This window comes from Poecilia latipinna, unplaced genomic scaffold, assembly GCF_001443285.1.
Source record: "Poecilia latipinna isolate Pla-1442-1.1 unplaced genomic scaffold, P_latipinna-1.0 Scaffold615, whole genome shotgun sequence".
Taxonomy (NCBI): domain Eukaryota; kingdom Metazoa; phylum Chordata; class Actinopteri; order Cyprinodontiformes; family Poeciliidae; genus Poecilia; species Poecilia latipinna.
Window position 1 is genome coordinate 216389 of NW_015113231.1, and position 13010 is coordinate 229398.

The following is a 13010-nucleotide window of genomic DNA, read 5'->3' on the forward strand; positions in this document are numbered from 1 at the left end:
GAACTGGGGAAAAAGCAGAGGAGCAAATTTTTTAAAGATCATCTGTCTCATGTTAACCGTCACAACACATGGACAGTTTTAACAAATATGTAAAAAAAAAAAAGAACATAAAAAAAATACTGCAGCTATAATTGGCATAATTTGCACAAGATTTGCATTCCTCATCTTTTCAAAACTTAAACATGCAGTTTTGTTTTCTCAGTGTAAAGAGTTTGTATTTCATTATGTTATAAAGGTTTACATTTTGCTAAATCAGTCTGGAAACACTTTTCATCTCCCCACATTTGAACGTTTGAGGCTACTCTACTGCCACCTGGTGCCCAACACCAACAACTACAATTTGTCTTTCATTACATGAAGTGATCACAGCACATAAACTACAATTATTCAGCCATTTAGTCATAAAATAGCATTTTTCATTTTTATCAAGTTTAAAAATCAGCAGTGATTGAAATATATAAATAAAAAAAAACATCCACTTTGTAAAACCAGTATGAATTTTATTAAATTAAAAACAGTCTGTAGGATGTTAACAAAACGTAAAAATGATGGAAAACAAAACTCACGGAAACGAATGGAGTCATTTGAATTTTAAGGTCCAAAGCATCATTAGAAAGACTGTAATGTTTCCTGCTTTCACTTCTCACCTCGAAAACAAACAACTTCCCTCGCAAACAGGATACGCTGAGCCTGCAGGACGTCACTCAGGGAAACGCGGGGGATCTTTTGTTTGTAAAGCTCACATCTACAAACTTAAAACTTGGCCTGAGCAGCAGTGGAAGAGAAGTGAGAGGGTGAAATCAAACGACCGTGGAAAAGAAATTCAAAAAGAGCAGTGCTATTCTGATTTAGCTCAAAAGAGGAAAGAAAAACAAAAAAAATCGTCTGAGTGTCTTAAGACTCTAAAGCCATTATATTATAGCATATATATACATATACAAACAAATCTGCATGGAAAACAGAAGGGTTGGCACAGTCAGTGTCGATTATGGTGGTAACCACTTTATGGACAGAGATGCAAATTTTGGACAGCGTATTAGTTTATTAATAAATAAAACTTTTTTTAAGTGGAAGAAGTTAAGTTCTCAGAGCCCTCCCCCTCAGCCTGGCTAACAAAAACAAAATCCTATCAGGGCGGCGGAAGGGTCCGAGGCGGGCGGGGCCCCGGCTCAGTGCTAATGCTCCAGCTTGCGTAGCCTGATGGGGTTGGGCAGAGCCTGCTGGTTGGAGGACGGCTCCTCCTTCGGCGTGTGGAACAGGACCCGGCCTCGATGGTTGAAGAGGTAAAACGACGGGTGATTCCTCAGCGTGTCAAAAGTTCTGAAGAGAGAGGGGTAAAAAAAGATAAACTAAAACAAGGTTCTAGTTACAAATAATACACCTGGACACAAACCTCTGGGTAAGCCAGTGCTATCCTTACTTTACTTGTTACTGAGCACTGTTAGGCGAATGATGTTTTATCATTTAAAAGACTGAAATCAGTTGTTTGGAAATCTAACTGGACACCAAAAATGCAAACCGGATGATTCCATGTCATCATGACTAATTGTCTGATCCACACTTTCTTCTCCAGAGAGTGGTTGTTCCAGGGTACATGAAGGTGGCTTCTTTAGTGATCAACTCTCCTACAGTCCACCACAATCAGCTCCTCAGATTCATATAACACTCTTAAAGGTCTTAACACGCCTTAAATCTAAGACCTGTAATGTACAAAGAAAAATCGCATTTTTATATAGAAGTGGTTCTAGATAATTGATGGATTAATCAATTATCTTGGTAATTGTTTAATCCACCATTTCAACCCTCAGTAGTTCCAGAAAATAAACGTAACGTCCTATGGATTAGCAACAGAAGTGAGTCAGTGGTGAAGATGAACGTCATTCAGCCAACTGCTGATACATTTACACTCACCCATGGCAGGTTCAAAAAGCTATCTAGATAGCTAGCTAACTATATTAGCAGGTAGTTAGCGGTAGCAGCAACCCGCCTTTATGCAAGAAAAACACCATTGGATGTGAGACTGAATGGTCTCAAGACCAAAAAGTAAGACTTGTGATTAACATATTTAAGGCCAACTTACATTTTTATGAATTTAAGACAAAATATAAGGTCTTAATTTTAGATACATGTATTTAAGACTTTGGTACATCTTCCAGAATGCCAGTTTTGTGTTTTTCTTGGAGATAAGTGGCTTCTTAGCTGTCCAGTCTCAGCCACCCAGTACATGCAGAAACACTCATACCCGTCTGAAGCCTTTCCTGGACAAACTTTGCACAAGTGGTGATCTAATAACGTAGTTGAGACCTCTTTAAGAGACACTTCCAGCACTTTCTAGATTTTCCCGAGTCTTCACGCGAACCTAGACTAAATGAAAAGACTGTAGGTTCCCCCCATTTTCCTGAAATGTTTGCTTCATTGCTAGTAGTGGCTCAGAAGGTACATCGTGGGGTAAACATGCATGTGGCTGCACAATAATAGCTGGCCTTGAAGCAACAACCGCGTTATGGGATTTTGGTTAATGTTCTTGGGTTAAAGCCCAACAAAGCTGCGCCTATAAATGCATCTGAAAGTGCGGAGGCTCCCCTGTGACAATGGGAGCCAACAGTTCCCACACCGAGGGGGTTGGTGCTCCGCTCTTACTTGTTTTTCAGCTCTGAGGAAGCGTCCATGTCCTTGAACTCTCCAGCAATGTGGACAATCCCGTAACATGTCATCACAAATGACAACAAGGTCTGCAGGACAATCTGAAACAGGGGAGGGACAGTGAAGATGAAAGGGATGAATAGGTGATATGACATTCATTTGTGTTTTCCTTCTGTATATTTTTCCTTCGTTAGTTTTCACTTGTGTTTTGCATTATTGACAAGTTTTAGCTGTAAAAATGGGCACTTCAATGACCTCTGAAATTAGATAAAACTACATGCAGTGTAATTGTATTGCAAGATATCTTCTTTGAAAGAAAAACCCTGAAGTTACTCACGTCAATTGGTAGCGTCTCATGCTCCTTCTCTGTCAGCCTCATGTATGATCGATCTGCACAGAGAGATGGGATTTAATGAGACCAGGAAGCACGACTCCTCTATCAATCAGAACCAAACGTAACGACATTGAAATACTGTCGATCAAAGCCTTCATAAAATAGAGATGTCACCGCGGGAATGAATGCATCAGTGTCAAAGGTGAGTATTAATGCCTTTCCGCCTCAGAGCTGACTGAGCGGAGCTAAGCTGCCAGAGAGGCAGGCCCGTGGTGCCGATCTGTCGGTCATACCGACCAGAACCAGCCGACACCGGCGGGACTGCCAGCGCTATGCGGAGAAACTCACGCTGTGCCGCCGAGAAAGCCGCGTGGGCTAAGGCAAAAAGCCCCACACCGACAACACCTTTCCAGAACGACGAAGCCATCTCGAAGCTGGGCGCAGGGGAACTATGGGCACTGCCGTAAAACGTCAGACAGCGTCGCAAAGTGTCGTAAATAACCACTGCGTCATAATGTTGAAAACGTAGTACCAGATGAAAATCCATTCCGATACGTAGAAAACTAATGACTTCAGTTTTCTGTGAAAATGAAAAATCATAAGGTTTCGGTAACTTTTTTTTTTTTTTTTGGGGGGGGGTGCGGCGGGGGAGTCGCGGATTCAGTCAGACAACTTTAAGAAATGTTGATTTTTGTTACCTCGGAAATATGAATGTCCAATTTGCCTGTTCTGATTTTTTTACGGTAATTTTGTTTTTCTTCTCATCTGTGTCGCATGTCTTTATCTTTAATTGTCAGTCTACTGATTAGTTGCACACAAAATTATCATTATATATAATTCTTAACATGTATCTTGTTTACGTTACTGGAATAATAATTTTAAAAAATACTTCAAGAGGCATTAGCCTGATAGGAAAGTAGAAATCCCGAGTCTTCAGTATGCATTGAACACCCCACAACATCCTGTCTGCCCACCTCTTCTTCCTGTCCGCTAGCACTGAGCTCTCATGTTCTACAGTTAAGCTTTTTAGCACATTTATCTCACTTATAACGCCGTTAGAAGCAAAAATAACAAACATGGCAGAAGCCATTCAGAAGAAGTTAAAAGCGGAAGTGGAAAAGTATACACAGACGCAGAAAGGTGAGGGCTTACGAGCCTGTTTGTGGTGGCTGCCATGCTGCACCAAGCTAGCATACCTTATTGGGGCAGTTAGCAGTGTATAAATATATCATATAAATGCATGTATTTGTCGTGGTAGCCATCCAGATGTGCTGACGTACCGCTGTCTGTTTCAGATGTCAGTAAGAGCGTTTCAGCCCGACAGAAGCTGGAGACACAGATGGCCGAGAACAACATTGTTAAAGAGGTAAGTCTTTCTCTTTTGACCACAAATCAAACACCACCACGGGGGCTCTTTGTATTATTAATATAAGGTGTCTCTCTCCAGGAGCTGGATCTGCTGGATAGCTCAAACACGGTCTTTAAGCTCATCGGCCCTGTGTTAGTGAAACAAGATTTGGATGAAGCTAAAGCCACGGTAGCAAAACGACTGGAGTACATTAATGGAGAAATGTAAGGAAAAACTCTCTGTTCATCTGTGTGCCTTTACTTTACAGTCAATACACTTCATATAGAGATGACATGCAGTGCCTTTTGAAAGTTATAATTGTGCAATGTTTTACACAGATGTCTGAAAATAACATTTAGTGCAACAACAGCTGTAGAAGAAAAAGTCATCCAATATTTCCCAGCTGTGTATTATGTGACAAAATGTGGAACGCTCCAGGGTGAATTTGTGTTTTATTTGGGGAAAAAATGTATATATGTAACCGGATCCTTTCTGCATTGTGCTGGTTTTATTGAGCAATTAGGCCGTGACACGGTTTGTCTTTAAAATGGATGGTTTCTCGATTTATTCTGACGAGAACAAATGAAAAATAATCGTGTTAGAGGCTGCCCGCACCAAGTCCTCTCCTGCAGGACAACCTGACAAAAGGCAAAGACAATACCACAGAAGAAGAAATAAAAAGGAGGGGATTCTGATCTTAAAGTAACACAGTTAAAGCAATGACAGAGTTTTTTTAGAGGTGTTTCAGTCAGGTAAGAAACTATAAAAATAACCAAAAAAAGACATCTTGTGTAATTATAACAAAAGGGAAATACAACCAGGTTACAAGATTTTCATTGGAATTATTCCCAACAGTGTTTCTATAAAGAAGTTACTCTTTGCTATTTAAATCACTTCTGTTGTTCTTAATCTCACAAAGCCAGTGAAACTTGCACTTTATTCAGAATTAATTTTGAGATTACCTATGATACTGAGGAGAATGACTAAACATTTGGTAAATAAGTAAAATAGCAGGTTGACTGTTAAACAAGGAGATCAGCTGGGTTTAAGTTGTTTGTTGTGTGAAACATCTTTTCATGGTCCTTCCTACTTTCCCACAATAAGAATATTTATATAAAGTAAGTCAACAAACCGTATTGACAACCTGCTTGTTCTGAATGTCTCTTTAAGTCTCAAGGTTTTCTTCTGTATCAACCCTGGTTAGGCGCATTTGGTCTGTTCTTACCTAACAACCCTTTCCTTCCTGCTCCATTGCAGTCAGAGATACGAGACGCTCCTTAAGGACTATCACAAGAAATCTGAACAGCAGCGAGAGGTCCTGACCAGTTTACAGCAGGACCTGCAGAAAGCCCAAGGCCTCACTCCTGGAAAAGTATGATTACATTTCAAGCATGCTGAACACCCAGCCGAGGGACAATAACACAATGTAAACCTGTTTCAGGAGCTGAGGAAATTCTGCTTGTACCTTGTCGTTAATTTGCAATGTTCTTACTGTGACTGTTCTGATGTTACTAATAAACATTTGTTTTCCATTTCCCTGTGTGTTTATTGTAAATGTTTAAATTATGCACAATATAAACAATTATTGTAATACTAAGGGAGAAAATGTTAGCCCTCCTATTAACATTTAGACAGAAATAGTCGGTCATAACATCATTTAAAACGAGTTTTTACGGTAATAAAGACGAAAAAAAATAAGACTTTCTTCAACTAAACATCCCAGAAGGTTTTGTTAGCTTGTCTATGTTAGTTTTTCAGGCCACACAGACTTCCGACTAAAAATAATACTGCGTCATTACCGTGTTTTCCTGCACGAGCCGTTAACAGTGGCGCACGTGGAACAGCAGAGCAGTTCTCACCTTCAGGTGCGGCGTTTTTGTAGCGCGCGAGCCCAGCGAGGGCCTGTAAAGACAACCGACACGTGTCCATTGTTTTTTCTCCATTTGGCTCACGCGTCTTCAACGACAGAAATCCGGAAAGTCTTGAGAAAGTCTCTTCTGGTTGGTTCTTGTATGTTTTAACTGGATTTAGCGGCGATAGCCATCTCAGTATGACACTACATACGTGACTTATTTTGTCCCTGAAAATATATTGAGTAATGAAAGCTATTTTTAATCGCGTCCAGATGAAGCAGCTCGGTGGACAGGACTTTGTTTGGTGTTGATGTATTCAAACAGAGAAGCAGAGCGTGGGAACCTAAAGCCTCAGGTGGTTTTGCTTCAGCCAAAAGGTGTTAGGTCACTTTTCCTGTATTGCCTTCTGTCTGCTGTGGGAACCATCAAACACTTGTTGGAACCAACTGGGAACCAGTGTAACACTTAGGACATCTGCTCCTAAAGATTCAGCTGTATTAACACCTTTTGGTTTTGTTTAAATGGTTCTATTGGGCCGGTTTAATCCGCGTTTAAGCTAATTCCTGCCCTAATGAAAACCCTAATCTGATTCCAGCTTTAATTGATTCACTTTAGTCCTGTGTGGTCTTTTCTTTTTTCGGCTTAAAGCTGCCAGGCGCACAAAAGAGCATCCTGTCCGGCGGTCATCCCAGCGGGACTAACACCTCTTTGGATGCGGATTGTTTTCAGGATTTAGACGCATCCATCCACCCAAAAACAACTAAAAAAAAGCCTCTGGATGATGAATGGGGATTTCTAAGGAATATTTACCTTAAATGTGTTATTTCCACTATTAGCGCAACATTTGCTTGCTTTTATGGTTTCAGTGTGTTGACTAGTTTGGTTTTTAATCCAAACTGGATTAATAATCTTTTGTTTTTCCAACACTCGTGGACTTAAAAAAAAAAAAAAAACATTTTAAATATCAGCATTGAAATCTATTATTAAATTCATCCCTTAAAACAAAGAAATACATTTGAATTTTCTATTTTTTATTTTTTTATTTTTTTTTACACTTTAAAAAGTCAATTCTGTCCCTTACGTACAAGTCAGTAGTAATTTGCAGTTTGGAAAAATATCTCCACCTAGTGGAAAACAATAAAACCTGAAATTCTGAGGGATGTTTACGCCGGAAAATAGGAACAAATTCAAATAAAAATCAAACAGGAGTCAGTTTTACAGAAAACAATGCACACTCTGTTTAGTTTAAAAGACTTTTATTTAAGTCAGTTGACTTAAATAAAAATATAATTTTGTCCAAAGTACAACAAGGCCACATTCCATACAGCTGATTTAAACACAGCCAAACGCTTGTAAAAAGAAATAATCAAAACACACAGAAACATGTTCTGCAGCCCACGGTCAAAAATAAATTCGTACTTAGTAAGATGTTTCCCACTTTGCCTTTTATTGCTAACGAATGGGGTCGTAGCTAAAGCAGTGACTGGTTCCTCTTTAAAATGCGCAGCATCAGGACAGATTTGCATCCAGACAAACAATTCTGCAAAACAAGACTTTATATTTAACCAAAGGAGGGCCAAGAATTAGACTCAAGTAAGATTAGCACAAGTTCAACATATTTTTATCAAAGTAAAAGTGAGAAGTAGCCGTCTAAGAAATTACTCAAGTAAGTGTAAAAAAGCATTTGGTAAAAAGTCTAGACAAGTACTGAGTAACTCATCAGAGTATTAATCATTTAGTATTTAAAAATTACATCAACAAACGGAATAAAGTTAAGTTGAAATATTGGTATTTTATGGACCAAAATGACAATAATTCATATATCAAGCAAAACATAACAAAATCAGGCAAAAGATTATGTTTCCAAATCAGTTCCGGTCAAAGAAAAGTATGAAAATTTAGCAAAAACTCCAGATGTGTGTCTTTTTCTGATGAATTTTTGGTTAAATTTGTTATCCATTCAGCAGGTAGAGAATCTAGAAATTTTACTCAAGTAAAATACTTCATAGTAAAATTATTCAAGTAAAAGTAAAAAGGCCAGCCTAGTAAAAATACTCATAAAAGTACATATTTTCTAAAAACAACAACAAAAAAACAATGATGAACATTGATTCAGTTTTATTTCTTTATTTTGTTTTAGGTGAATGAATTTGTAATGTGAGCCATGTCTTGTATTCAGACCCACTAACGCTTTGCAAACTTTCATTTCCATCACAACTGGAAGGTTTCCGAAGGGGTGTCTCTCCCCGTCTTTCATTTGAGTAGATCTCAGGTCTGGACTTTGACTGGGCCGTTCTAACACATAAATATGCTTTGATCTGAGCCGTTGTGTTGCAGCTCTGGCTGAGTGTTTAGGACTGCTGGAAGCTGAAGACCCCCACCCAGTCTCAGGCCTTTCACAGCCTCGGTTTTCCTCCAGGATTGCCCGGCATTTAGCTCCTCTCATTGCTGAAGAAAGGAATCCTCACAGCATGTAGTGCTGGTAGTTTTCCATCACACGTTATGTTTTGCATTTAGACTAAAAAAACTCACATTTAGTGTTATTATGTGTACAGGAGCACATTCCGCCACGTGTTTAATGTGTTCAGTGCAAATTGAGCCAATAGGTTTCTTCTGGTCACACTTCTATGAAAAGACAGATCAGTGAAGAGTATTACTGATAGTTATTCTGTTGACAGAGGCGATGCCAAGGAGGGTCTGGGGGGCCATGGGACCCTCCAGAAAAATGCTGGCTAGCACCAGATAATCATGTTCATGTGACAGAAAGGCATACAGAGTAATTTCTTCAAATAAAACATGTACATAAAACCCAGTAAGTAATTACAAATTAACTATAGACAAAGTAAACAAATAAAATTGCCTTTTTTTTTTTTTTTTTTTAGCTTATTGGGCTGGTGTGGCCACGTCCTTATAAAAAACACACACTTTTCATATTTTAATCCTTTTCCTTCCAGTTCACAATTGTGCACTGCTGTTTTTAAATCACATAAAATAGCTATAAACCAGATCCAAAATAGTAATGATTCTAATTAAGCATTATATTAATATTTGTTACATGACTGGAATGTTTAAGAAGTTTAAACATTGTAGTTAAGTAAAAGCTCAGCGAGATATGGCAAAAATAAAATAAAATCATGTCACTTTTTTTTTTTGCCAAAAAATTACTTTGGAAAAAAAAAATCACTTTTGGCAAAAAAAAAGACATAAGCTGTTAGCTTAGGAATGTGATGATACATTAGTTTACTTGCCAGCACTGATTCCAGATCCTGTGCACCTAGACAGGAATTAACAGGACAAACTTTGTGGCCCAAAATCCATTTTATTTGACAAAAGGAGTGAGTTTCACTGTGAGACGACCTTACAGCGGCGTTTACGCCCAGCTGTGGATTAGATGCTGCCAAAGCGGTCTGCTCTCTGAACACGCGCGAATCACTGCAATCCTCTCCCACTCTACATGTGAAAAAGGTCGTCCGAAGTCGTCCGAACACCATGTAGAGACGACGGCTCTCCCATCACCATGTCAATAGGCATCATAACTGCTGTCCAATCTGGATGGAGTATGTGTTAATGTTCCTCTGGAGGCTTCTCCTCTGCTCTCAAAGTGCAGCCGCAGGAACCTTCAAGGCAAAACGACTCAACGAGCCGAGAGGCCACTCTGGAGGAAGGGCCAGGAAACTGAGGACGATCATGAAAACACTCTGCTGATGTGTGTGTGCGCGTGTGTGTGTGTGTGTGTGTAGGAGCAAAGCAACACCACACCAACCCCCCGGTGTGCTACACAGAGTAAAGAAAGACCCTTTATGCACAGGTTAGGAGCCACTGTGCAAGAAAACGCACAATAAAAACTACAGCTTGAAAAATTTACATTAGAAATTCACTGACATTAATATCTTTATTGGTCATTTTCTTGAAAAACAATCTAGATCAGGAATTGGTGACAATGTGATCAATAAAGGCAGATCTATGCTGTGCTAATATGCTAATATGTTTATGTTCCCATTTTCTGAACCATCTGAAATAACGTTTGTTCCATTTTATTTTCTTACATGTTTGACCAAAACAGTGAACCTTTTGTTTTTTGTCAGTTTCTTTATCATTCATTTTAAATGGGCTGTTCTGCTCCAAATTGAAAGTACTGAACAAATTACAATTTTGTTGTTTTTAACATGTCTGACCAAACTTGTGAAGCTATTTATGAGTGTTGTGCTGCAGCAGATTTATCAAATACATTTTGTAATCCAGTACATTTATGACTGCAGTTAAAAAAATAAAATAAAATAAACGTTTAAAGTCAATCCAGCTCCGTTTCTGTGCGGTGGATCGGTATCAGCAGACACCAAGCCTCAGGTATCGGTATCAGAAGTTAAGAAAAAGTGGATTGGTGCATCCCTGGTTTACATAGGTACATAAAAAAGGGAGGTAGGGGGAAATGCATGAAAACTACAGAAGATCTGTGCAGAAAAGTGTCCATGCTGTACAAATAGAAATACAAAAAAAAAAAGACATCTGTCGACGTCTCTGTTATTTCGGCCAGGGTCTCCAGACTGGATCGGGGACTGTTGCGGAGGAGGCGAAGGAGAGCATCTGCCTGGTTTCGGACTCCTGTAAGACGTGGCGCTGAGGGGACAGGACGGCCGGGACGTCACCGGGGGCAACCACTGGGGACGTACAGAGCGGGACCGGGACTGGGACCGGGGAGGAAACGGCCGTTGGAGACCCCAAGAGCTTCAGCGAGGCCTGCAGCGCGTTGCCCTCCTCCAGCTCCAGGCTCTTGGAGGCGATGAACTGGCTGACCCGCAGCAGGCAGGACCTCATGCCGTCGTGGTAGCTGCGGTGGGGGCTGGCGGCGGGCCGCTGCTCCTCGGGAAATGCCTTCCTCACGGCCCGGTGGTCCTTCTCCTTCTTCAGGAAGTCAACTACACTCTCCAGGATCTCTGCCTTCTCCACCTTCGGGTTCTTCAGCTTCTGCAGCAGAAGAAACGTGAGAGGAAAAGAAAAAAAATCACTTAAAATTATTATTATTATTTTTTTAAATGGCTCCAGGTCAATTCATCCTGTTGCTAAGTCACGTTACTGTCACGTCCCATTCAGCCTTTGTTTCATTACTTCCTACTTTGAAGAAAACAATTTGCACTTAATACTTTGTGTGTCAGTTTATATGTAGTTGGGTATTTTTGATTTATTCTAAATACAGACACAAAAAAGATCTAATTATGAGTGAATTTAACTGTATATGAACATAAATAGTTGATTTACAGCTAAAATTTACAGTTAAACATGTATTGTTTTCACACTAGACCAGGGGTGCCTAAAGTCGGTCCTCCATCCTGCATGTTTTAGTTCTCTTCCTGCTGGTAGTAACAACCTCCTCAGCTTGTCAATGTTTCTCTTAGGCCTTCTAACGAGCCATCATTGGATCCAGGTGTGTTAAACCAGGGAGAGAACTAAAACAGGATGCCGGCCCTCCAGGACCCACTTTAGGCATTAAAATGGCGCAAATGTATAATAAATAAATTCATGAATAAATATATCTGTTGATGGTAAACTACACAAAATTGACTAAATACTATCAGTAGTTTTTCCAGTATTGTGGAATGTAAATAATAATAATAAAAAAATCTAATTTAAATGCACAGTAACGTTTGTTCACAATCTGTACAAAAATGCATGTTTTACATTAATACCTCAGAGTTTTAGTACATCAAAATGTGTTCACTTGTAAAATATAGTCAGAAAACGACATCATGAATTTGTAGACTTTGGCTGTTTGTGACCTGAATTTTATACTTTTGGCATACGTTTCAGGTATAAATAAATAGAGCAAAAATATTAAGCATTCACTTAAACCAGTTACGGTCTCATAAAGGATTGAAACGAACTGCTACTCTTAGATGTTTGACCTCTATTGCAATTTTACCGTTTTTAAAAATAATCAGGGGGCTATTTTGAAACAACTAGGTTAGACTGGAGTCACTTTGTATTTCCTGACAGGCGACCACACACACACACACACACACACACACACACATATTTAGATCAAATCAGTTGCCTAGACGATGCAAAACTTGTCGCAGAAGACGACTTCGTTTCGTGGCTGGTACCAAACAACCAAAACTACGAAATGACTGAACCCCGTCCAAAATAGCCCTCAGTTTACCGACATTAAATCTCAGTGCTGTTAAAAATAAATCACGTACCTCGTTTTCCGTGTTTTCCAGCATCAGTAGCCGTAAGGTCTCCAGGCTGCTGTTGATTCGCTCCCGTCTGCGTTTCTCCATCATGGGTTTGGACACCTTCCGGACCGAGAGGAAAATACTTTATCTTATTTGTTGTTGTCGTTTGTATTCTTAAAATAAAGTAGTTTAACACGGTCTGCTCTCCTTACCTTCCTCCTGGATTTGTGTTCCGGAGTCTCGGTCGACGATACAGCCTTCATGCTCCGTGTTTGCCCGGCTTCGTGGAAACTGAATGAACTGAACGTAACGTTCGTTTTATTGATTCTTATGTTGATATCTCTGCTGTTGGCCACGCCTCCTGCCCATTTTACACACAGACGACTTTCATTTGCGTTTGAATGGAGTTAAATTCACAAAGTAATCAGAAGTGGAATACAAATGCAACTTTTCGTGAAAATATAATTACATTTATTTCAGCTTTGGGTCGCATGTTTTTTTTGTTTTTTTTTGGTCGTGTCTTCTTTCAGCAGTATAACTAGGAAAATTGCATTCAATGCTCATCTGTTGCTCTCTTAAAAGTTAGGAGCTAACTTTGGCTAAAAATAAAAACAACTTCCTACAAAATGCAATGTTGTATTTTTAAGTTGTAACATTTC

General features: G+C 39.5%; 3 protein-coding genes across 4 annotated transcripts; 1 reads left to right on the forward strand and 2 right to left on the reverse strand.

Annotated features, from left to right (window-relative positions):
* Window positions 1–479: 479 nt before the first annotated feature.
* Window positions 480–12570, reverse strand: mmgt1 (membrane magnesium transporter 1). 2 transcript variants are annotated; one of them, XM_015043095.1, is made up of 5 exons: window positions 12559–12570; window positions 3326–3426; window positions 2981–3033; window positions 2641–2744; window positions 480–1320 (listed from the first exon to the last, which is right to left on the reverse strand). In XM_015043095.1, exons 2-5 carry the CDS (start codon window positions 3402–3404, stop codon window positions 1176–1178), a joined length of 381 nt encoding a protein of 126 aa, XP_014898581.1. In that variant the 5' UTR covers window positions 3405–3426; window positions 12559–12570; the 3' UTR covers window positions 480–1175. The 2 variants fall into 2 exon arrangements, with proteins under 2 accessions (XP_014898581.1, XP_014898580.1); XM_015043094.1 differs by lacking the exon at window positions 12559–12570 and having other exon boundaries at window positions 3326–3539.
* Window positions 3920–5859, forward strand: pfdn6 (prefoldin subunit 6). Its single transcript, XM_015043096.1, has 4 exons — window positions 3920–4117; window positions 4273–4343; window positions 4425–4549; window positions 5583–5859. The coding sequence occupies exons 1-4, from the start codon at window positions 4054–4056 to the stop codon at window positions 5701–5703; spliced, it is 381 nt and encodes a 126-aa protein (XP_014898582.1). The 5' UTR covers window positions 3920–4053; the 3' UTR covers window positions 5704–5859.
* On the reverse strand, window positions 10039–12746 carry her5 (hairy-related 5). The gene is made up of 3 exons (XM_015043093.1): window positions 12564–12746; window positions 12376–12471; window positions 10039–11143 (listed from the first exon to the last, which is right to left on the reverse strand). The coding sequence occupies exons 1-3, from the start codon at window positions 12612–12614 to the stop codon at window positions 10700–10702; spliced, it is 591 nt and encodes a 196-aa protein (XP_014898579.1). The 5' UTR covers window positions 12615–12746; the 3' UTR covers window positions 10039–10699.
* Window positions 12747–13010: the final 264 nt, after the last annotated feature.

Coding starts and splice junctions, on each gene's coding strand:
- pfdn6 (XM_015043096.1), top strand. CDS start 4,054: ATGGCAGAAGCCATTCAGAAGAAGTTAAAAGCGGAAGTGGAAAAGTAT. Junction 4,118..4,272: donor GTATACACAGACGCAGAAAG/GTGAGGGCTTAC, acceptor TGTCTGTTTCAG/ATGTCAGTAAGAGCGTTTCA. Junction 4,550..5,582: donor GAGTACATTAATGGAGAAAT/GTAAGGAAAAAC, acceptor GCTCCATTGCAG/TCAGAGATACGAGACGCTCC.
- mmgt1 (XM_015043094.1), bottom strand. CDS start 3,524: ATGGATTTTCATCTGGTACTACGTTTTCAACATTATGACGCAGTGGTT. Junction 2,745..2,980: donor ATGAGACGCTACCAATTGAC/GTGAGTAACTTC, acceptor CCCCTGTTTCAG/ATTGTCCTGCAGACCTTGTT. Junction 1,321..2,640: donor TCCTCAGAGCTGAAAAACAA/GTAAGAGCGGAG, acceptor CTCTCTCTTCAG/AACTTTTGACACGCTGAGGA.
- her5 (XM_015043093.1), bottom strand. CDS start 12,614: ATGAAGGCTGTATCGTCGACCGAGACTCCGGAACACAAATCCAGGAGG. Junction 12,472..12,563: donor AACACAAATCCAGGAGGAAG/GTAAGGAGAGCA, acceptor TCGGTCCGGAAG/GTGTCCAAACCCATGATGGA. Junction 11,144..12,375: donor TGGAAAACACGGAAAACGAG/GTACGTGATTTA, acceptor CTTCTGCTGCAG/AAGCTGAAGAACCCGAAGGT.